The sequence below is a fragment of the Podarcis muralis genome, chromosome Z, assembly GCF_964188315.1.
Source record: "Podarcis muralis chromosome Z, rPodMur119.hap1.1, whole genome shotgun sequence".
NCBI lineage: Eukaryota > Metazoa > Chordata > Lepidosauria > Squamata > Lacertidae > Podarcis > Podarcis muralis.
This window is the reverse complement of record NC_135673.1, coordinates 7,341,178-7,366,890: the sequence shown is the minus strand read 5'-3', so window position 1 is coordinate 7,366,890 and position 25,713 is coordinate 7,341,178. Positions and strand designations below refer to the sequence as shown.

The 25,713-nt window shown below is 43.8% G+C and overlaps 1 protein-coding gene across 3 annotated transcripts in view; it reads right to left on the bottom strand.

Moving 5' to 3' along the window:
• Nucleotides 1-25,713, bottom strand: part of ASTN2 (astrotactin 2) — a 682,965-nt gene that overhangs the window by 346,336 nt on the left and 310,916 nt on the right. For all 3 annotated transcript variants that reach the window (XM_028714606.2, XM_077922442.1, XM_077922443.1), the window contains exon 6: nucleotides 6,992-7,138. In XM_028714606.2, the coding sequence (XP_028570439.2) occupies nucleotides 6,992-7,138 (147 nt within the window). The remainder of the gene's footprint in view (nucleotides 1-6,991; nucleotides 7,139-25,713) is intronic.

Below are 25,713 nucleotides of genomic sequence, written 5' to 3'. Positions count from 1 at the left end.
GGAAGACAATCTTACTTGGCTACGAGTGATTGTCAAAGAAGAAGAATGTATGTGCCAGTTTTTGAGAGAGAAATGCTATCACTGGGATCCATTGTGGAAACCAGGACCAAAGAGTCCACTCCAGTTGTCTTTCCCTTACTTACTTACTTCCCCCCACATAGGATAACTACCAGCATCATAATGCCAATATACAATTATAAGGTGCAACCACATCTGGAGTACAGTGTACAGTTCTCATAACCTCACCCCCAAAAAAGATAGTGTAGGGTTGGAAAAGGTTAAGTAAAGGACAACCAAAATGATCAAGGGGGTGGATTTACTCCTCTATGAAGAAAGGCTGTCATGGTTGGGACATTTTAGTTTAGAAAAAAAGGCAAGGGGTGACAAGAAAGAAGATTATAAAATTATGCATGGCCTGGAAAAATTGGATAGAGAAAGGTTTGTCTCCCTGTCTCATAGCACTAGAACTTGTAGGTATCCAGGGAAGCTGGATTTTGGAAGATTTAGGGCAGATACTTCTTCATGAAACACTCAGCCAAACTATGGCACTCACTCCTCCAGGAGGCAGCGATGCCACCAACTTGGATGGCTTTAAAAGAGGATTAGGCAAATTCATGGAGGAGAGGGCTATCAATGGCAACTAGCCATGATGGACATGTTCTACCTCCACAGTTGGAGGCAGCAGTACTTACAAATACCAGCTGCTAGAAAACCACAGGAAGGGAAAGTGCTCTTGTGCTCATGTTCTGCTTGCTGGTTTCCCACCTGGTTGGCTACTGTCAGTATAGGATGATGGAGTAGATTAGTCAAAGGCCTGATCCAGCATGCTATTCTTATGTTAGGCTAACAGGAGCTGGAGTCTAGAAACATTGGAGGGGGGGAGGGTTCCCTACTCCTGCACTAGGAACAAGTGGCTATGAGGAACAGTCCCAAAGCCTTCTACCAACTTCTGAGCCCTGAAAGCAAACACACCAGCAGCAGTGCCAGATGGGCTCTGCTAGAGTGTTTGCACGACACCCTCTCCACCTCACCCATCCTGGTAAGCAACAGTGACCCACCACTCAGAAACGAGCATAGTGCCTCCATGCTCCTGCTCTGTTCTGAGTTTCTGTGCAAAACATTTGATCCAAAAGAGAAGGATGCTGTTTAATTTGCCCTTGTGGTAAGAAAAAAAAAAAAGGTGAAGGTTAGAAGTGACTGAGTGAAGGGTCCCAGCAGAAGGAGAAAATGTAATTTGCCCTTAGTAGTTGAACTTGGTGCTCACTGCATGTTGGGCTAATAAGGTCAGCTAAATTCAAGAAACATTGAACCTTGGGGGTGGGGAGAGCAATAGAAAGTGGCATTGGCTCCCAACTAATGCATCAGCATCTCATTCTTTTCCCCATCAGAAATTAGCAAGTTCACCATCTGAGAACCAGAAAAAGCAGCAGAGATGAGCAGCTTCTAAGTGAAGGTATGAGGCTTTTATCAGTCATAACATTAAAAATAGAAACAGTACTTGGAAGGTGTCTCACACCACCAAAGTTTTGCTACACACCATCAAAACCTGAAGCCAGAAGACAAAGGTTTTGAGTAGCAGAGGTCACTTGTATAATTGTAAAACTACCTAGCTAGCAGCACTGGAGTGCCTAGGAGTGTCTTTTGCCAGGTACAGCTGGTACCCCAGCTGTTCTTCGACTGAGAATAGCCTGGCCACAATTACTCATGCAGTGGCAACCTCAAGACTGCATTACTGCATTACATCACTCTGTGTGGGACTAACATTCAGATTGGTTTGGTAGCTCCAGTTGGTGCAAAATGCTGTGGCTATATCATTGGTGCAGACAGACGACTGCCAGCACACAGCACCGGTGCTTAAAAGCTTGCACTGGCTGTCCATGTGTTACTGGGCTAAGTTCAAGGTTTACTGAATTAATTTGCAAGACCCTTTACAACTTGGGTCCAGGATCCCATAAGGACTGCCTGATCCCTGATATCCCTTCCTGATGATTAAGGGCTTCAGGGGAGTCACATCCACCAGCTGCTATGTGTTCAGTACAGTGGAGCCAGTTCTGCTTTAGGTGAAGGGTGGGGGAGGTGACCCTTTCCTCCTTTCTGGAAATTCCCCTGTTAGCCCCAACAGCACTATCTGGCTGCTTGGAGCACTGGATAAGAACAGTTGCCATAACAGGCTGTTAAAATACACTGAAACATTTCCTTACAAATCAGCACATACCTTCTAATAATGCCAAATAGATAGTATCTATGCAGAAGGTGTAGAAGGGAAGTAAAATAAAATAAAATGTACCAGCCCTTCCCATGCAAAGATCTATATTATGCTCCAGGCAGAACTGTCTATCCCCACCCACTCCCAATTCTCCTTTCATGGCATTCCTGCCCACACTGTAGCATTTCGGATGACACTAGGATGCTGAAATAGACTGGCTTCCTGAGCCCTGAAGGCAAATACCATTTTCTCCGCAATTCAGATATGATGAGGCACTAGCAGCAAAAAAACTGGGTGCCTCAGGGCTGATTCACACACTGCATTGCTCTCCCGGTCCCCTCCATTGAGTAATTCCTGTGAGTGATGAGTTCAGTGAAAAAGTCCAGCCTAGCAAACTTCCAGCCTGGAAACAGAAACTCCAAGGTCAGCCCAATAAAGGATGGTGAATAGTGCTACATTTGGACATTGAAGAACGAAGGTGATGTGTGTAGCAAGTTGCTGATTTTCTGCCTATAATTCAATGGCAAAATGCATGTCTTAAATGCAGAAGGCCTCTGGTTCAACCTCCAGTTTAGAAAGGATCCAGTAGCAGGGGTTGGGAAAAGATCAGTGGTGGTTGGTGCCCATTAGGAATGGTAGGGCAGAAGGCAGAGAGGTCAGAGCCAATGACAGGGAGAGCCAACTTATACTTTTGGCCCCATCCTCTTCTCTGCAGAGGTCTACAATGGGAATACTGAGATTAAGGAGGAGGGTGCTCATGGGCAGTCCCAACAATTGGTTTGGTTTAAATAAGAAGAAAGACGGGGGCACAGAAAGTTGCCTTACACCAAGTCACAGCACCAGTTCATCTCACTCAGTATTATCTGCTGGCAGCAGCTTTCCTGGGTTTCAAACAGGAAGCATTCATTCTGCAGATGTTGGGGACTGAGTGTGGTAAGTGCTCCACCACTGAGCTATGGCACTTTCCATAGATTGGGGGTGATGGTGGCTGAGGGCAGATTGAGACTGGTGGGGCAATGCCCCACTAGCCTGAATGGCCCAGCCTCCTCTACTGGGAAAGATTTCTGCCTGAGACTCTGGAGCCCTGCTGCTAATCACAATACAGTACTGGCCAAGTGGACAATAGCCTGACCTCTATGAGGCAACTTCCCATATTCCTGGCAGGGTTGACATGAGATTAAAAAGCAAGGGATGAATCACAAAACACTTTAGCAGTTGAAAAACTGTTGAAGATATTTGTTAACAGGTCCTATTGTTGGTGCTGTCAAAGGTTGCTTCCCAGACTCACGGCAGGGTCCTGACTTGTGGAACGCTTTCATGGTGACGTCTCCCTCCCTCCTTCATCATTAATGCTCAGGAAGGATTTTAAAATCAAATCAAAATGTTTATTCGGCTTTACGCCCATCATAAAACACAACACAACAAAACAAATCAAATAAAACAGTGGACTCGTACAAACCACAAGTAGTATAACACAGTTCACAACTCGCAAGGACAGATATTAGCCATTCATAAGAAAAGTTTAAGATTAAGATTAAAAATCCTCAGGAAGGATTTTAAAACATTCCTGTTCCCCCAGGCATTTGATGTCTGAAAGATAACTTTCCCTGGAAATTATAAGCTGTGAGGGTATGTGATTGCTTTTATTTGTTTTAGGTAATTTTAATTGTTTTTAGATTTTTAAATTACTTTTATTATTATGTTGTTGTTTTTAATTGTATTGTGTTAACATTCTGGGGTTTGCTGCCCTTGGCTCATTAGGGAGGAAGGGTGGGGTAAAAAATTCATAAAGAATACTACTATAAGGAAGAGATAAACAAAACAGCGCAGCACTCTCTCAAAAGAGAGAGAACAAAAAAATTCCTTCCAGTAGCACCTTAAAGACCAACTAAGTTAGTTCTTGGTATGAGCTTTCGTGTGCATGCACACTTCTTCAGATACACAAAAGAGAGAGAGAGAGAGTTTTGAAATCTGTGTTGTATTGTGGTCAGAGTGATGGGCTTAGAAAATGGAGAGTTGGGTTCAAAATCCTACTGGGCTTGCCAGCTTACTAGGTGTTGTTAGGACAATCAGTGTCTCTCAGCCTAATTCAGGCGTTTTCAACATTTTTGAGTCCTCAGGTACCTTGACAAACCGCAGCTCTCCTGTGGCAAACCACTTACACTAGGGTTCCATTACATGTAAGCGGGGATTTCCCTGTCCCCTCCCCATTCTGCCCTGCTCCTTTTTGGCACACATGTAAGTGGCAGCACATGTGTCAATGGGAACCCATGAAATGCCACTGCTCTGCGGGGCTGAGCTGACGTATTCCACATGGCAGCTCCAGCCTGCCTTTCCCGAAATTTGTGCACACATCCTGGGGGTAGGGGTTAGGTAAAGGTAAAGGTACCCCTGCCCGTACGGGCCAGTCTTGCCAGACTCTAGGGTTGTGCGCCCATCTCACTTTAGAGGCCGGGGGCCAGCGCTGTCCGAAGACACTTCCGGGTCATGTGGCCAGCGTGACATCGCTGCTCTGGTGAGCCAGAGCCACACACGGAAACGCCGTTTACCTTCCCGCTAGTATGCGGTCCCTATTTATCTACTTGCACCCGGGGGTGCTTTCGAACTGCTAGGTTGGCAGGCGCTGGGACCGAGCAACGGGAGCGCACCCCGCCGCGGGGATTCGAACCGCCGACCTTTCGATCGACAAGCCCTAGGCGCTGAGGCTTTTACCCACAGCGCCACCCGCGTCCCTCGGGGGTAGGGATTAGAGAGGGCAATTAAGATCAAAAGCAGAAATATTTTGCTGTTGTGGGGAGGGAAAGCAAGAAACGCACAGCACAGGACACACATGCAGACATGGTGCTTTCTTGCAACATTATCCCTGTTCTAGGAAATCTACGTGACTGTTAAGGAGGAGGAGCGTTGCCGGTTTGGGGGGGGGGGCAGGTAGAGAAGAAGAGGGGGGGAGCAATGCTGGGGGTAGAAGGTGTGAAAAACACTGTAGATACTCCTCACTTTCAGGGTTATTTTCAAATCCTTCCTTATAGAGCACACACACATCCAGGCAAACACACCATCAAGTTAGTTTGCTATTTTCTTGCATTTCTCAATAACCCTGTGTAAAACTAAGGAACTGTTAGTTACTGAAGCTGGGGAGGATTTTTGTTTGTTTGTTGTTGTTGAATGGGGGGGAGAGAGAGATTTTAAGAAAATAATCAGTCATGCAAAAGCATTTCCCTCACTTTTTTTGCCAATGTTTTATTTCAGGAAGATAATTGGCTGCAAGTTAAAGCTGGTTTCCTTGGATGTTCTTCAGGAAGAAAGAGAGAGATATAATGTAGGAAGATATGGGATGCAATTTAATGAAAGCACAGGCCCTGGGGCTACCCTGAACATTCCTCCGGACACTCCAGGGAGCCATGGAAGACTGGCTGAAAACCAATGGCCTAATTAAGAGGACTTTGGGAGAATGAGATGGGACCAGGGGAATGGGTGGAGACCATTAAGAATCTGCGCTGGAAGTGACTTCAAAGGTTATCTAGCTCAACCCTCTGAAATGCTGGGATCTTTTGCCCAATGTGGAGCTCAAACCCATGAAAATAAGATAAAGAGCCTCTTGCTCTACCAGCTGCACTGTCCTAGTATCCCTAAAGAGAAGGGCAATATAAAAATATCACAAATACTGTACTTTTCCATCTATAAGACTAGGTTTTTTTCTGTAAAAAGCATGCTAGAAAAACGGGAGTCGTCTTATACACGGGTAGTGCATAGGGTGGACATTTGGCTGCTGCAGCTGTCAGCAACCATTGTGCATGTTATTGGTTGCTGCGTCAATGGTTGGTGTTGACTGGCTGATGCTGCGGCAATTGTGTGGGCGATTGGCAGCTTCTGCCGGTGACAGACGAAAGGTGGATTTAGCAATGCGTGCAGTTGAGTGATTTTCACCAAGCCCCCCTAAAAAAAAGCTGAGCAACCCAGGGTAACCCCCCCCAAAAAAGCTCAACAACTGGCAATCTTCCCCCCATTTCCCATTTTCTTAAATTTGAGCCCCCCAAAATAGGGGGTGTCTTACACACAGAAAAGTATGGTAAATACAGGAACTTGCACTTGCTAAACAGCACAAGTGTAAAATTTGATTGTGCTGCCATTTAACAAAGCACTAAAATGAAGCAGAGACTTCTTCGAGGTTGGAAGGATAAACATCCACCATCCATTACTCATGGCCTGAAGATCTTGCTGCCCCTTTCTATATTTGAATGTATATATTATAATTACCAGTAGGTATCTACTTGAGTGCATGCCAGCATATATTAGTGTATATTTATTTTTAAATTGGGAATGATGGATAATTCTTATTGTTAATGCGAGCTCATGATTATTTATCTCATATTTGCCATAAAAACTATATTTACATAAGGGAGGACATAAAAAACGATTAAAGAAATCCTTATATGTTACTGGGGGTGGGGGAATATAAATGGAATAATTTATACTATATTTTCATTGCTTGTTTTGTTATAAGTGTGCATCTGCAATTATAGATAACATATTCCTAATCAAATATGTACATTATGCACACTTAAGTTTAAGCAGCAATAACAAGTTGAGAAAAGGTTCTTTTATGAAAAACTGCACACTTTTCTGCCACCCTAACAATCAGAGACAAGATGCTGAGCTAGATCAATTTAAAATAAAGATCCCAAACCCCTCTGCCCCAGGTGGCCTACGGCATCTTTAGGAAGCTTGGGGTGTGTGAGAAGGGCTCTGCAATTATCATCACAGCAGTGAGGCTGGTGCTCTTACCATCAGCAATGAAGTGCTCAGGAACGTGGAGTGTCACCTTGACAGTCAGTGGGCAGGACAGCTGAGTACCACACACCATGGCCAGGATGCAGGAGCTCACGGCAATTAAGGTAAGTGCTGTCTTGTTCACAGGGCTCTTCAGGGAACCTGGGAAGTAAAAGGAAAACTCAGTTACAATGTGAAGAGAATGATCAGAGCCCATTCTTATCTCCATCACCGTACTGAGGCATGATAAAGAAAGTTTTAGATTTGAGCCTTCAGACTACCTCTGACCAGAATTTTCATCACCAAGGTAGTAATGGCATTTTCAGTACCTTCTTGGGTAGCACCCCAACAATGGAGAGCATAAATAATGGAGTAATAGGCACAAAAAGCATTTTTGTGGTTGGGAGGGCTGGAATCACAATACATTTTAAGCTAGAATAAGGTCTCTATCTTAGGATATTTAGTTCAAAAGAAACTCCTGTTCAAAAGCATGGTTATACATCTTCCTGTGAAAGAAGCCACACAGCCATGCTTTTTGAAGAGAAGTTTCTATTGAACTATTCCCCCCACCCACCAGGGAAGGGCTTTAGCTTGAAACATGTCGGGATTCCCATCTCCCCACTCGCCCACCTGCCTATAAAGCACTCCATTTTGAATTGATGACTCAATCCTTTATGATACCTATCTCTGTGGTCCCTTGCTAAAAAAAGGGAACAAGGTGTGTTTGTGGAAAACCAGACTATGCTTCTTCTTGCCGTCTCTCAGGGGTTCACCTACATTTACCTGCTACAGGTAACTGACATTTGCAGAAGGAACATCATCAAATCTGGTGCTGTGAAATTAGTCACTAAAGAAACTCCTTTGTTCGCCCTTCTTTGTGGATCTCATTTACAGAACACTTAAATCCCCCCCTCCCTCAATCCCAAACATATTGGAGCAGGGGAAATGTTATTAAACTTTAATTGATAAAGGAAGATAACTAAATAAAAGACACAGAACTATTTCCCCCTTACATTTTACATAAGAAGCTGTTGCCTTCTAAGAAACATCGATAGTTATATAATTTTTTCCCCTAAAGAAAATTAATACACTTTTTACATAAAAGAATAAAAAAAATCAAGTATTCTCCAATGTAAAACCATTTATAGGGAAATCAGCTAGAATTGCAGAGCACATAAAAGCTAGAACTTGGTATGAGCTACAATGGTACAGAGACAGCAAAATCCGTTTTGTTAGTCACAGAAAGCCTTTTCAAGGTCATTCTTGCAAAGGGCCTCTCACAGCAAGTGTGGGCTAAAATAATTTCTGACAGCATGAAGACAGGCGCTTTGCAGCCCAAATCTGATACTAGACCAACCCCAGCACTGGAGAACGATGAGGGTCAGACAGTGCTTCTCTGCCTCTCTCTGTGCCCTCTCTCTGTGGACCAACTGTCTTAACATCCCACATGCCAAAAAGCTGACACCTAAGAAATTATTCAGAGCCAGCAGAACCTTTTGAGTCTATGCAGAGCCAAGATACGCAGCAGCTCCAAGGAATATTGTGCTGCAGTTGGGCCTCCATCAAGACCAAAACTAGTTCTCCTGCGGAGCTTGTTAATAAAGCCAGTTTAATGAGGGAAAGTGCAAGTTGCAGTGCTAGCAGAAGAAAAATTGGCAACCCTACTGCACAACACAAAGACCGTGAAACTAATTGAATGAAAGCCCGTTGCCCTTTCTGCCTTCAAGTTAAGAAGGCCAAAATGTTCTCTTTGCGAAAGAAAAAGAAACGGGGAGGGGGCTGCGGAAACAAGGAAAATGCCAACACCACATGAACATCGAATCCTCCTTTCCTGTAATAATTGGGTCAATTCTGCTATAATAACACAGTTTGAGCAAGAGCAGAGAACAGGCCACACAGATTTGAAAGTTAAGGAGAAATACATGCACCAAAACTAAATAAATATTTGTTCCAGGAAGGGAAGGATTTCAAAATCGGAACTGAATTGGCAGGCAAACCTTGCACACTGATTATTATTCTCTGAAAGCCTGGACAGCTCCCTACAGGCAGACTAAATAGAATTGTAGGCTCGCTCATACTTCTGCTTGCCCCATGCCTAGAAAGCATGGGTCTGAGAGCTGTTTCGGCTTGACCCTTAATTTCTAGGCCTGAGCACTTTTTCCAATGCCCTGCTCCTTTCCTAAGAAAAACCCACTCTTTAGCTCTAAATTGGAACAAATAGCAATCCAAGGAAAACCCAATTGCCGTTTGCTCCGACTGAGAGCCAAAGTGCAGTTTTTCCCGGAGGAAAAGCAGCAGGACATGGGGAAGTGTGGATGAGTGCTTAGAGTTCATGCACTCAGTGAAGAACTGTCCCAGCCCAAAAAAGGTCCAAGATGCACTGGTTCCTTTTAAGATAGGCAAGTGCTCACATTACATAATTCTGCTGTTCCACACTAAAATATGTGTTGCATTCTACAAAGTATCTATCACAAACATCAAAGCCTTGATCTCAGCTTGATCCCAGGAGGTAAGTGGGGAAACCACAATAAGTGATCAAAACAGGCATCAGAAAAAAATCACTTTTGAGATTCTTAAAACATATTTTTAAACCATTTTAACTAAGCCTAAACTGGTTACGATAATGACATTTTAATGACTACCTGCTCCCATATGAGCCCACTTGGCTATGGTGGTTCATTTACCAGAAGCAATGTATTTAGCATTAACTCTGGAAGTGTATACTTGATTCTGACCAAGCTAAGTCGTCTAGAACAAAATATACATCAGTATGACACCCCCCCCCCAATATCGCAGAATCACAGAACTGCAGAATTGTAGAAATGGAAGGTACTCCAAGGGTCATCTAGTCCATCCCCTAGAAATGTGACCATAAGAAGAGTTTGGATTTGATATCCCGCCTTTCACTCCCTTTAAGGAGTCTCAAAGCGGCTAACATTCTCCTTTCCCTTCCTCCCCCACAACAAACACTCTGTGAGGTGAGTGGGGCTGAGAGACTTCAGAGAAGTGTGACTGGCCCTGGCCCAGCAGCTGCAAGTGGAGGAGCGGAGACGCGAACCCGGTTCCCCAGATTAGCAGACTACCGCTCTTAACCACTACACCACATAAAAACTTCTTCCCACCCCCCACCCAGTTTAACAGCATCAAACATGGATGTGGGGAGGAAAATGCTCAATATGTTTTCCTGGACACTTGCTTTGCACCATTATCTTAGCTAGCAACTTGAACTACTGTTGCTTGTTTTCGTTAACACATAGGAATTGCTTAAATTGCTTTGGAATTGTAGTCGAATCTTTTACTTGAAAACTGATGCCACTACCTCTTGATTTTCAGGTCTCTGCCTTCAAAATGTTACTAGAGCTTCCGTCCAATGCAATATCTAGTTGTGGTACATTATTCAGTTGATTATTGAAATATGATTTAATAACACTTTCATAGTATTCTGAAAATGTTTTGCCAATGCCTGGATTAAGCATGTAGATTACAGGTGTGCCTTCAAATATTTTAGCTGTTACACTTGGTTCGCTGTGATTAAAGTTAATGTCATCACATGGGGGGGAGGGCTAAAGCTGGGACCTTTCGTATGTACTCTACCATTGAACTAAGACCCTTGAATTGTTACTTGCAATAGGTGAATGGCTACTATTCCCCCCCCCACCCCCATGATGTCAGCCTTAGAAAATCCTACTGCTATTTTATATCATTTTGGTGGATATATTTTATGTATTGTACTTTTATTGTGTATTTATTTTTGTATTGATGTGTATTCATGCTGTTCGCTGCTTTGGGGACTAAAAAGCAGTACATAAATAAACCATACCATACAGCTAGTATTAGCCAATTATTTGGAGGCTCTTTAAAAAAGAAAGGAGACTTAATTGTTTTCAAGTCTGTAACTTCCTCTGCACCTGGAGAGCATACACAATGTGCACATTGCATTTAAATGCACACCAAGAGATAAATGACTTAACACGAGACCTTTAAAAAACAGATGAATTTAAACTTTATGACCCAGCACTAACTAAACACACTGCAACAGAATCCTTGGATTTCAGGGCTTATTTTACGAACATGAAAGTAACACCTATTCATCCCTTGCCCCAGAAGCTTAAAGCTGTCAAGAAGCGGGTATAGTCAAGAAATGAGAACATTAATTGATTCATTGATGGTTGGGGTAGTGAACAGTGCTCTGCTTCTACAGGAGTCACACACACACAAACACACGTCTGGGCTCTACGAGAGAAACATCTAGACCAGAGGTCAGCAACCTAAGGCCCATGGGCCGGTTCCAGCCCATGAGCTTCCTGGAACTGGCCCACGGCCAATCCGTGGATCGTCGTGGGGATTCTGTGCTCTTTCTTTTTGTGGTGCCTTTTTCTCGCAGTGGGGACAGACTTCCGGGTCAGAAGAGCACCGGAAATAGTGTGTGCGCATGCATGTGCTGTTTCTGGCGCACTTCCGGGATGGAGGAGCGCCCGTGCGCATGTGCACACGCTATTTCCAGCACTCTTCCGGCCCGGAAGCACCTTGCAAACCCAGCAGAGTTTAAATTCAGGGGCAAGCTTTTTGTCTTGTGGGACAGGCTTTATACCTTAATGGTATGTTTCTGCAAAGACTCAACAGCTGAAATGTAGCTGAATGCTGAGCAGCAGAAGCTTCTCTAAAGAAGAGTGTGCCCAGTGTTGTAATCCTTGAGGAAGAGGGCAAGAAAAGGCCCTGTAGCAAGAAACCCTTGTTTAAGAGAACAAAAGAGCAATAAGGTGATTTTTTTTAAGGGGGAGGGGGAGAGGCATGCAAGCGTTTGTTGTTGGGGTTTTTTTAACAGGAATGGCATCCAAGCATCATTGCCATTTTCAATCCAATCAGCTGCCACTTAATTAGTCTGGAAGGAAAGCTGGATTCTGAAACAAAGGCTCCCTGCGGTGCCCTGTAACCCTGGGCATGTAAGCAGTGTCTGCCAGTGTCACACGCCTCCTGACCTCTCTTTCATGACATTTTCCATTGGCACCAATTAGATGTGCTCTGGACTCGCTGGGGGCAGACAGGCTGCTAGAGAAAACGTCCCATGAAGTGGCAGATTCCTCTGAAGATTCTGAAACCTTTCAAAAGAAGGACAGAAGCCAGAAGTTGGGGGGTCAGCAAAGGGGAATAATAAGCACCCCAACATGACTTACGTACCTTACAAGTTTCTTCTTCTCCTCTTATTGCACTGGGGGGTTAACTGGGTCTGCATTCACATGGCCATGTATTCCATTTTCTCAGCAATATCCTGTTAATTTCTGCTTTATAGCTGAGCTTTCACGTGATGTAAAAGCCTCTACCAGAAATATAGGAGAATATGGTGCTCATTTCTGTGTTATTTGCAAACAGATCCCCCTCCCCCCGAGTGCTAAACTTGTGTTGTATTTCTGGTAGCAGATTTTACGTCACGTACAAATATAATGCAGAATTTAATAGTTAGGGAAACACTGGGAAACCTGCACATTGCTAGATTTGATGGAGACATGCACAACTCTGTATGGATTTATGACTATCTTTAATAGCTCAACCTCCTCATAACAATATAGTCCTAAATCAACTTTATAAATACACAGTTGGGAAATCAGCCAACCAAGACATAATGAACTTTAATTACCCAATTTTTAATCAGCACAAATTTTGTTAACTGGAGCCAGATGTGGATGCCAAAATGCCTAGCAATCAGGTCTCTCTTTCCCACTCCATGGCAGCACTTGATATTTCATTGAAAATTCCCACCTCAAGATAATTACAGGAATACGGAAAAGAGCTGGGGAGGGGGGTGAACGGGTCATCCATGGTGCTTTGAACCTGCACCAATCTCATTAAGATGAAAGGAAGTCACTTGCAAGAAGCTCTGGTACACAGCAGCCGCAAACTCACAGCAGCCCTATGTGTGTGGGTGGAAAGGGGAGCAAACTGTAGATCACCAACAGCTCAAGGAAGCAACCAAGCATGGCAAAATCGCCCATGTACATGCCCAGTTTCCTTTCACAGACTTAAGGGAGGGGTGAGAATTGCCCACCAAACACCCAAGAAGGCCTTGTCAAGGGAGTTCACTGTCTAGTAACTATCCAGAGTTATGTTCAGGCAGAGAGTCATTAAGGCAATTCACACTACCAAATATCCTGCAACTCAAAAACTAATTACAGATTAAGGTAAAGGTAAAGGACCCCTGAACGGTTAAATCCAGTCAAAGGTGACTATGGGGTGTGGCACTCATCTTGCTTCAGGCCAAGGGAGCTGGCGTTTGTCCACATACAGCTTTCCAGGTCATGTGGCCAGCATGACTAAACCGCTTCTGGCGCAACAGGACACCGTGACAGAAACCAGAGAGCACATGGAAATGCCGTTTACCTTCCTGCCACAGTGGTACCTCTTTATCTACTTGCACTGGTGTGCTTTTGAACTGCTAGGTTGGCAGGAGCTGGGACAGAGCAACAGGAGCTCACCACCATCGAGCGGATTCAAACCGCTAACCTTCCGATTGACAACCCCAAGAGACTCAGTGAGGCATTGCATGGAAGGGGCAGTTGGGAGACAGGTTTGCTGTTAAATCTCTGCAGTCTACATTGCTTGTTCTCAAGGCTGCTTTTGAAATTCTTCTGCTTACCTAGTGATGGGTGAATCTGCCATTTTTTTGCTTCTCTCAGTTTCTCATTTCCACATGAGTTTATGATTTTTTTAAAAAAAAATCAGCAGCATTTTAGTGTGCATTTCTTTTAATATATGCTCATTTTTGTTATGCAATTTTGCTTAACCTGACCATTTTTCCAAGGCAATTTCTTCAAATACAATCTATTTTTCGTATGTGATTTGCACAAATGTCTTTGTTTTCATATCCACCTATCGTATATCTATCTATCTAATCTCCATGCATATATATGGATCATCAAGTTCAGAACCCTATTTTGCTGTTCTAGGTGCTCCCATCAGATGGAATTATCTAGCTGGCTGCCAGATGGAGGGAGAGTCTTCTTAGTGATGGCACCCCAGCTGTGGAATAACTTCCCATTTTATTATTTTATATGGTGAGTGCCCAGCGAAAAACATTATTGGAAAGCCTACATAAATTCCATAAATAAATAGCTGAAGCACTCCATAAAGCCGCCCCACGTGCTAATCAAAGGGTGCAAGATTACCTCTGTTAAATAAACCACAATAAAACAAGCAAACAAAAAGAAATTCATTAATTTATGGATTATGAAATATGTCCCATTGTCAACCAGGTGAATTCTACATCAAAAGAAACACAGAATGCTATAGGAGCACGGGAAAGCCCCCAGTTGTTTGTATTATTTTGCTTCCTGGAGCTCTCACTTGACAAAAAATGGTTTCTAGTACTTACGGCTGAAAAGATGTGTTTTCAATTATGTGGATACTGCCTGGTGTAACCTGCAAAGTCGGAGGGAGGTGCAGTAGCATTTTCAGCATAGGGAGGAGAGATTTCAGCAGCCTGCATAGTTTATTGCTTATTTCCATTTTTAATAACAAAGTAGAATTATGCAAACTAGTATATATTCTTGGTTTACATAAACTGCATTTAGATCTTTTTGCTCAAAATGTGGGGTGGAGTGTGGGTAGATCTTGACAGAATGTTGTTGGCCCAGAGCAGGGGCAGCCAGAGGCATTTTGGAACCTGAAGTGAAATGCCCCACTGCTGCCCCCACGACAGGGGAGGGGGAACTCCACAGAACCATATCTAGGGGGATTAGCCAGGGTTTCTGTCCCGGGTGAAGCCTCCAGAAGGGCACCATTGAGGCTCCCAAACTCTCAGCATGTTTGGGCTTCAGCCGAAGAGAAAGATGAAAAAGTGAACTGTTTATTTCATAACTGATCCCTGTGGAAGAAGAAACAGATGGAAATCTGCTGGGAGTTTTAAGGAAGATTTTTTGAAAAAGGAGCTAGAACATATTTTCTTTTCTGAAAAAGCCATACTTCTATTTATTTATAGACAGCATTTCAACTCAAAAAAAGTTCAGGAGGTAAACTTAAAAACGATTTAAAAGTATACCAAAAAGGGCCAATATTGTAAAACCACATAAAACTGACAAAAATCCCTACTTATCTCCAAACTGCTAGAATAAATAAAAGTGTGTTCACCTTTGAAAGAAAATCAGGGAAGTTGAAGTTGAGGGTTGAAGAACTCGTCCACTGCCAATTTAGCACAACTGCCTTTAAAATCTCCCCCCCCCCCCACTTCTATACAAATATTTTTGCTTTATTCTCTCTCTTTCCTCTTTCTTGAAAAAAAACCCCAATTATTAATTAACTATACACAAAGAATTGTGTTCAGTGCTCAATGGATGAAATTCCACTCATAAGTTAACTGATTTCGAATCATAAACAGTGTAACTATAAAACCTAAAGTATATTTCTGTTAATGCTCTGAACACTAATTAGGCCACTTCTTATGCAATGATTTTGGCTTAAACAATAAAGTTTACCAACCTTACTTTCATATGTTGGCTACTTAGCCAAGAATAAACAAGTTATTCTTAGCTAAGTAAGAAGTTAGTAGGGTTGCCATACTGTATTTCAAAAAGTGAAAATCCAGACACAAACTTCCCTGAAAAGGGAAATTCTGGGAACTGTAGTTTAAACAGTCACAACAAAAATGTAAAAGCTGGTTCACAAAGGTCAGTGGATGAGGTGCATCAGCAGGGTGATTGTTCAACATAAGCATTTTAAATTGTCATCTATTAAGGAGATCATTGTGTCTCAACTGGTGCATTGCCTTAAAAATATTTGACAGTTTTTCAACAATATTTGACTGGTGATATGCCCAACCCTACTGAATTTTCATTCACAAGAGAGGAGTCAATAGAGCTGAGCATATCACTGGTGTCATCAATCTCTCTCTTTACTAACAGTAATGTATTCTGTCAGAGAGCAGTGCAAAACAATGGGCTATCATTGGGCTTCTTTTGGTTTTGTCCATAGACACACACCTCAGGAGTGGACTCTCACTTAAAAAGAGAAAGCCAAGTCTATCAGAATCAGTATTAACTGGAGAACACTTTCCACCTAGTCTACCACTCTTCCTTAACCAGTAGTCCAGCAATTGACATGTTGAGGAGGTACATAAATGTGGCTACCTGTAGAGTAAAGAGGATAATTTGTCTGATGAAGGCAGAGTCCGCACACACCTCCCTCTCCAAAGCAATAATCTGCCATGGGTGATAATTTGCAGCAGGATCAATGGAGACAGCAAAATCTTTGGCTTAAGCAGCAGGAACTGCCAACTCCCACAACTGAGCACTCTGCATGTTCTATTCAGCCTGAAGAGTCCTTGAAGCCTTTTGCTAATCTGTCTCTAATACTCAGTCTCAGTAGACTCTAGGAGTTTTAATGCCTGATGCATTGAAATAAATATGCTTTTCTGTAAAGACCATAATGCTTCAAATATTGATCTCTTGTGTGTGCATGCATGAGCACACACAGGGTACACTGGCAATCTTATGTGAACATTATTCCCCACTGTTTTAAGCCAGATACTGATGCATACAAAAGCTACGAAAAGTCCTATGGCAAATAACTGGCACATCTTTACCTTTTACAAGCCAACAAATTCATCATATTATGGAGTCCCAATAGGGAGAGGGAGGAGAAAATGGTGCTGCAAACAGAATAAATGGAAATACAAAGCCAACAAGGAGTGAATGGGCCCTGGAGGCTGACTAGCTCATAGTTCATGCATTAACTGCGGGCATTTATGGCCAGAATTCAAATCACGGTGTGCACAGCTGCCCAAGAGAAGGTGCAGGTTCCAAAGATATGTGGGCTGGTGATGTGGCTGAGAGGATGAGGGCTGGCCAAATTGTCAGTGGCACAAATAGAAGTGTGGAAATCCTGATCAACAAGTTTCAAGGAGAATTTCCCCATTCAAGAAGGGAACCAAAATAATGTCTCCTTGTTTCCAGTTTAAGTTTGTCAGACTGCAGCAATTGATCAGTATCTCTCAAATACAAACAAACCATGTAACACATACAACTTCAACAGGAATAGGAAATGGGTTGCCAAATTTGTGCAGATAATCCCAAAAGATGAACAGTCCTGACAGAGAGACATTAAACAAACAAACAAACAAACAAAAATCCCACAGCCAAAAAAAGTGTCCTTTCTTAGAAAAAGGTCCTGTTGAGGACACTATCAACATGGATCGGTTCTCCCCCCCCCCCTTTTCTTTTCTTTTCTTTTGGAAATGGATAAATCCAATTAAAGCTGCCATTTATTCCTATTTTCTGAGCTGCCTGGCTATTCCTACTCCAGGGAGTCCTGGATACTGGTGGGCACCATTTCATTTCATTTTTATTCAAAAAATGCCCCTGGAAGAGGGCACAAGGCACTGTCCTTGAGGTTGAAATGGGGAGAGAGGAAAACCCCACCCCCAACCTGAGCTCTTTGGGATATAAAGTCACTATGCAGTTTGGAAAGTTGTTTGCTTGCTATGTATTTGCATACCTGCTAAAATGTAATAACTAGATTTCACATTAAAGTTTTTAACATCAAGAAGTAGGATTTCATCTCCATTTGGGAACAACTATGGGATGTGGGTGGCGCTGTGGTCTAAACCACAGAAGGTTGGCGGTTCGAATCCCTGCAATGGGGTGAGCTCCAGTTGCTTGGTCCCTGCTCCTGCCCACCTAGCAGTTCGAAAGCATGTCAAAGTGCAAGTAGATAAATAGGTCCAGCGGGAAGGTAAACGGCGTTTCCGTGCACTGCTCTGGTTCGCCAGAAGCAGCTTAGTCATGCTGGCCACATGACTCGGATGCTGTCTGCGGACAAACACCAGCTCCCTCGGCCAGTAAAGCGAGATGAGCACCACAATCCCAGAGTCGTTTGTGACTGAACTAAACAGTCAGGGGTCCCTTTACTTTTACCTTTTTACATGCCATTTTGAATCAAGCTGGTGGGTTGAACTTTTCAAAACTGCTCTCATTTTAAGCATTGATTTCAAAACTGAATTGATTCTTTAGTTTATTCAAATTCCCAGGGGAATGCCAGGTACAAAGCTGAAGTGTCTGTAACCTGAAGTGTCTGTAACCCGAGGTACCATTGTAAAGTAAAAGCCTTTTTCCACCAGGTCTGGGAGGGGAGAGCCCCGACAGACTCCAGATACAAAACTGATGCTGCTAAAGAAGCAAGAGACGATCTTGGCTGTCTTGTTAGTGCAGAGCCAGGTCACTGAGCCTGAGCTTCCACAGCTGCCACCCACCACGAACCACCACTGGCAGAAACAGCAGCAGAAATGTTCTATGATTAAGATATGATCCTATATTATGCTCTATGATTATTTTATTAGGCCTGACATACATTTGGACGTAGACGGAATACTGCATTGGGGGGGGGGGAGTCTCTCTTTTTTTAGATATTGCTCAACAACTTTTTTTAAGTTTCCAACAAGCCAAATTGTTGAAATTATTGGAAGGGTCCCCTAGTGTCATCTAGTCCAACCCCCTGCAATGCAGGAATCTCAGCCAGATCATACATGACAGGTATCCACCCAACCCCTGCTTCAAAACCTCCAAGGAAGGAGAGTCCACCACCTTCTGAAGGAGACCGTTCCACTGTCGAACGGCTCTTACTCTCAGAAAGCTCTTCCTGATGTTTAGTAGGAAACTCCTTTCTTGTAACTTCAAGCAATTGGTTTGGGTCTTAGGCTTCAGAGCAGGAGAAAACAATGTGGGTTGTAAAATAAAAATAAAATGGTATAGAAATGAAATAAATTATTTAATAAATCACGCAGCACCTGGTTGAAGACAATTCTTCTTGCACGCTGTCTAATGCCCGGTGTTGTTGTTTTTTAAAATAGTGCCCGTCAACAACTAGGAACATGAGCACCCCTGGTAGTTGCATCTACCCCACTGTCTCTCTCTCTACCCCGCCACAAATCATCTAAACGCCCACTCTGCAAAAAGGGTGGCAGTATAGGTGCAGTAGGCTTTTTGTTCCACGTTGCATCCTCCAAACACTTTCTTTTCTGTCCATATTGTTTCCGGAGAAGAAGTGGATGTCAGGTAACTGCCTGTCTGCCTGCCCAGAACTGAGGAGCTCAGTTTTTATTTTCACTTCTAAACCACTTTATTTTATAGGAAAGCATTCAGACATGGCTTTTTTTTAAAAAAAAAAAATCCCACTAAGCTGTGTACAATATAAAAACAATAAAAGGTAAAGGTAAAGGACCCCTGACAGTTAAGTCCAGTCACAGATGACTCTGGGGTTGTGGCACTCATCTCGCTTTACAGGCCGAGGGAGCCAGCATTTGTCCTCAGACAGTTTTTCCGGGTCACGTGGCCAGCATGACTAAGTGCAACGACTGGTGCAACGGAACACTGAAACCAGAGCAGCGCACAGAAATGCTATTTACCTTCCCGCCAGAGCGGTACCTATTTATCTACTTGCACTTTGACATGCTTTTGAACTGCTAGATTGGCAGGAGCAGGGACCGAGCAACAGGAGCTCACTCCATTGCAGGGATTCATACCGCTGACCTTCTGATCAGCAAGCCCAAGAGGTTCAGTGATTTACACCACAGTGCCACCTGCATCCCACACAAAAAACCAGTAAAGAATATCATTAAAACAAAAATGCAACATAAAGGCAGCAGTATAAAAGCACTATTTTTAAAACAAAAGACGAAAAAGCCACACCTGGAAGCAGGAGCATGGGTGGCTCTGCGCTCAGACTTGTTCTGCATTTTCCATCAGTTGTGTGAATTCGCTGTGTATTTGATATGCATTTGCTGCCTATATAGCATTATAGCTATATAAACCTTTTACCTATATAAACCTGTGCTTAAGAGACACCATGCCAAATTTTATCACATATTAAAACATTTATGGGGGTCCTATTATTCAAAACACATTTCGCTTTTTGATTGGAAATATTATTATTATTTTCATTCTTGAAAGTCCAATTAGTTCTCTCTTTATTCGCATTGCTGATGGGCTTTCTGTGCCTCCCTCTCTCATTCCTCCAGATTGGACAATTAAAATCAATGGAGTCAACTTTGCTTTCATTTCCCTGCTCTGGAATCAGATGAGAATCATTGTTACATTGAGGGAAACTATTTATAGATATCTTTTAGATAGATTTTTGCATAGCGCTGTTCTTCAGTACAAATCAGATGAAATCGTGGCTGATTCATTGCTGTCATATGCCTTAAACCAGAGTTGAATTCTGGGTCAGATCAAAGACAACAGGAGCCTCAGTGCAAGAATGAAATAGATATGATGTGATAAAATAGTGATAAAATAATTGATCCTGTCAAGAAGCAGGGGGCCATTCTGTTGATCAGAGCTTATGGCTGAAGTATTCTCAGGTTTACCTTGAAGTAATTTCCACTGAAGTCAGTGGGGTTTCTGAATAAACCATGCACAGAACTTTGCTGCCAGGCTTAGGTAAGGACAAAGCTAACCATACTGTCATTTACACACCTCTAGGTTCTACTATGACCTGTTTTCACTGGGCTCCAGAGTAAACAGGGAACTTGCAAGCAACCAGACCAAGGGGGCAGAAACCAAAGCTGTACCCAGGGCCAGTCCAAGGTCAGAGTTCAAGCAAGTCAATTAAACATTACAACCCTACTAATAAACCTGTGTGATGGGGACACCACCATTCACTTTTCAATAATTCCAACCCTGCTTTATGCCAGTCTATTTACCAAATTCCCTCAAAGACTTACAATTTACCCTGCTTGTTAGACAAAGCAGCAATACCCTTGTAAGCCACCCCTCCTTTGCCTCCCCAGCAAACATGGTAGTATTTTATTTCCTGTGAAACAAGAGGCTCATTACCATGCAGCGGGCATGAGTGGAACGATTAGTAAAATTTGTTACCTGCATGCTTGGAACAAAATTAAATTAAAAGTGTTGCTTTGCTGTCAAGATAAGGACCAAGCTAGAGTGCAAATACTCAATTACTTTGGTAAGACTGTATCAGATGCAATAAAAAAAAAAACCATCCAAAAACCTGGACCACTGGGAACAGATGTAAATGTCATTATCTCTATTGCAGCCCTGGGGAAGTTAAAGAGGCAACTGAAGCAAAACAGAGCCCTAATCACTAAGACAGGAAGGGAAGACAGGTTTTGTGTGGCATGTTGGAATAATGGGTGATAGGCCAGGGGGGTTAGTGGGGATGTGGATGGGGACAGTTTGCCTGCTTTTTCCTTCCATGCTTAAGCATGGACTGTGTGAACCTGTTCAGTATTTTGGGGATTTTCTTTAGTTTGTTTTGGAGAAAAGGGTATGTCATTGTAGGGATGTTTTCAATGGTGTCTCTCTCTCTAAGTGGACCCATTGCTTTGTCTCATCTTCTAGAATATATGGGATTATGTGGCACACTTGGTTGGCAATGCAAGATGATTCTATGTTGGGGATTCCCCATCCTCCTTTTGTGGGGGGAGGTGCAGGTATTTGGGGCTTATTCGTGGCTTTTTGTGTGAGAAAATAAACGAGTGTAGTTTTTTCTGCCACTTCTGGAGTTGGGTTGGGGGAATCCAGATTGGGAGGGTTTGGAACAAATAGGTTAGTTTTGGGAGGGTGGTTATTTTGATCATGGCTATTTTGTCTGAGAGGATGAAGTTGGTGTCATTTGTTCAAGTTCCTGTTGATTTGTCACCACAAGGGCTTGTAATTGTGGAGGTATTATAGTTTGCTGAGGTTTCTGGTTATTTGAACCCCTGGGTATCTGAATTTGGTGTAGCAGAGTTTTATCTTTGTGATATTGGTGAATTCCTTTTAGGTATGTGGGGGTGGGGTGGGGTGTTGAAGCACACAGCCTCAGATTTTGCAAAGTTTACTTGTAGGCCCGACACCATTGGAATGTGTCGAGTTCTTTGGTTAGGGTGGTTGCTGTGTTTATGGGGTCTGGTGTTGTGACCATCAGTTCGCCTGCGAAGAACCCTAGTTTGAAGGTTTTACCTTTTATTTCCACACCCTTGATAACTGGGGTTCTTGGAGTATGATTGCTAGGGGTTCCAGGGTCAAGATGAATAGGAAGGGAGACAGTGGGAATCCTTGTTTTGGGCCTATTTGGGTTGCTATGGTATTGGAATCCATGTTGTTAACTCTGCATTTTGCTGTGGCTTGGGAGAAAATTTGTTTGAGGTTTGTAGGAAGTCGGGGCCAAATGTTGTTAGTTAATACTGATAGTAATAGAAATTTCCATTTTATAACAACAACAATAACAACAAATTATTTATACCCCGCCCATCTGGCTGGGTTTCTCCAGCCACTCTGGGCGTCTCCCAACAGAATATTAAAAACACGATAAAACATCAAACTTAGAAAACTTCCCTAAACAGGGCTGCCTTCAGGTGTCTTCTAAAAGTCTTGTTTATTTCCTTGACATAAAAGCTGTGTACACAGTGGTAGCTCCAGTTGCGGAAGGGATCCATTCCGAAGGTCAACCCGGATCCCGAGGTTATCGTAACTGGAAAGACCACTTTTGTGCACACACGCTTCTGTGCATGTGCTCGTGGCAAAAAACCAGAAATATACTTCTGGGTTGCCGCTTACATATCCCGAAGTTTACATAACTGCAGGGATACGTAAGCGGAGGTATGACTGTAATTCTTTTATCTCCTTGACATCCACAGAGAGAGGGCGCCACTACCAAGAAGGCCTTCTGCCTGGTTCCCTGTAACTCCACTTCTCGCAGTGAGGGAAGCAGCAGAAGACCCTCAGAGGAGGACCTCAGTGTCAGGGCTGAGTGATGGGGGAGGAGAAGCTCCTTCAGGTATACTGGGCCGAGGCCGTTTAGGGCTTTAAAGGTCAGCACCAACACTTTGAATTGTGCTTGGAAACGTACTGGGTGCCAATGTAGGTCTTTCACGACCGGTGTTATATGGTCTCGGTGGCCACTCCCAGTCACCAGTTTAGCTGCCGCTTTCTGGATTAGTTGTAGTTTCCAGGTCACCTTCAAAGGTAGCCCCACTTAGAGCGCATTGCAGTAGTCCAAGCAGGAGATAACCAGAGCATGCACCACTCTGGCAGACAGTCTGCGGGAAGGTAGGGTTTCAGCCTGCATACCAGATGGAGCTGGTAGACAGCTGTCCTGGACACAGAATTGACCCGTGCCTCCATGGACAGCTGTGAGTCCAAAATGACTCCCAGGCTGCGCACCTGGTCCTTCAGGGGCACAGTTGCCCCATTCAGGACCAGGAAGTCCTCCACACCCGCCCATCCCCTGTCCCCCAAAAACAGTACTTCTGTCTTGTCAGAATTCAACCTCAGTCTGTTAGCTGTCATCCATCCTCCAACTGCCTCCAGGCACTCACCCAAGACCTTCACCATCTTCACTGGTTCTGATTTAAAAGAGATGTAGAGGCATTTTGAGCCAACAGCCATTACTTGGCTATTCTAGTAGCCTTTGGCAAAACATGAAATATTTTTGCACCTCTCACAGTTTAACCTGTTCAAGTCCATGTACATATCCTCCACTCCCTCTAACAAACTGCAGAGTAAGATTTCATTTTATTACCATGTCAATGAGCAGCTCTGTCTAATACTCCCTGCCACCAGCGGCACTAGCTATAGGGGGTGGAGGGGGCTTCGGTTCCCACAATATATTGGGGCAGGGGGCAGCGCTCCCCAATACTGAGGGGACTGCCACTCCCCACCACTGCCAGGTGCCCTCTGCACACCCCAGCTCCAGCCTCTGGCTGGCAACCCAGGACCTGGGCAGGGGCTGGGACCAGCAAGCACAGAGATCACCCTCCATACTTCCTGCTCTGCCCCACCCCTCCCATGCCAGGCCACATCACATGTCATGTGATTCATCACCGCACCTCCTAAATGTGGGGGGCAAGTCGGCGCTCCTGCCTGCCACTCAATGTAGGTATAATAAATCATGTCTAGCATCCAGTCTAATGAATGTGAAAGCTTGCTCAGTACCATTTTAGGGCTACTTCAGTTGGCTTTGACACCCAATGGCACCTCCTGGACTCTACCCAAGCAGCACACCCTCAGGAGTCACACCCATCACCAGCCCTACTAGGCACCCTTCTTGAGCATTTGTTTGCATGGCTGGAATGTGTGAACTGTGATAACAATGGCAATGCGAGGATCGAATCCACCCCCTGGAGCAAATGGCTTCCCCTCACCTGCATGGGCTGCCCCTGTCTGATAATGCCTCTTGCTGGTCTGGATGGAGGATAGAAAGGGATGTGAAAGTGTGTGTAGAAACTAAGCCACTGTACTGTACTGTACAAAGGCAACATTTGCATTTTTTGCTCTACCCACTTTTGCCTCTGGCCACACCACTGATGGCATGTGGCCACCAAAAGGGAATGTGGTCCTTGGGCTGTAAAAAGTTCTCCACCCCTATGCCAGAAGAGAAAGAATTCTACTCTCTCAGCACACAGGACTCACTTTTAACAGTTGGTAATTTGCACCCCAACTTAATGCTTATCCCAGTTTCTTCCTCCTGCAGAATCAAGACAGCACTGTGGCAGCTTCTGTAATAATGAGAAGGCAGAGGAACTTTGAGGAAATATTTGAGCAGACGCCTCAGCTCAGATTTACGTGCAATCCACTTATCGAGTCATCTGAAGAGTAGCGGGAAGCATCTCATCAGCTAAGGAGCAACTTTATCAATTCCATACTGCCTTTCATACTGCTGCAAGCAAAGATACCACACAGAGATATCAGCTCAGTCACCAGCCTACTTAACACTGCTGTACCACCCATTATTCTGGAACTCCTATGTAGAGCTACTTTATGGCCAGGGTTCATCCCCAAAGCTCAAGGCAGGCAGCAGCACACCGAGCATAACTGTAAAATATCCACCCAGGATCCTATTAAAGACCTATATCTGAAGAACTGTCTTCTCTTATCATATATTGCTATGGTCCTTGAGATTTGCTGAGGATGGTCTTTTGGGATTACCATCTGTGTGCCCACCACCACTCCAGCTCTCTACCCTTGCTGTCCTCAGTTGGTGATCAGATTACAAACTGCAGAGGCAGTGCTATTTCCTCAACCATGGCATCAAAGCAGGAACAAAGGGATAGTTAGGTATATTGATGTTTGTGGCACAGTAGTGTGTTATGCCACACACTAGCCTCGGGAATATGGAAGAGAGGGGGGATTTATTAAGATCCTGATCCAAATCGTAATGTGTACTTCTATGGGTGCCAACTTAAAAACCCTATCTTACATAATCAATCACATGACGCAGTGCACACACCATCTGAATGGGAATGCTCATCAACTTTGTGGCCCCTAAGAGCTGGCTCCTATATATACTTCTCTAATGAAAAATTGAAAGTAAGATTAAAAGGCCAAGTGAGTCCACAATCACTTGTGGGGAGAGGGTGCTGTAGCTCCAGTAGAATGCATGTGTTGCATTGCAGAAAGTCCCAGGTCTGATCCCAACATCTTCAGGTAGGACTGGGAATGTCTCCTGTCTGCAGCTCAGGAAAGCTTCTGCCAGGCAGTGCTAAAAACACTGAGCTAGATGAACCAATGGCTTCACTCAGAATAAGGTGACATTTTCTTTATTTCATTATAGTTCATATGGACCATAGTTCAGTGGTACTGTGCCTCTTTTGAGTGCAGAACACCCCTGGTTCAACATCTGTCCAAAGATGCCTGTCCAAAACACTGGAGAACCTGGCCCTATCAATGCTGCCAGTACTGAGGTGAATGGACCAATGGTCTGCCTAGGTATAGTTTCCTATGTTCCTATGCAAGCACGTGTGTGTGTGCACA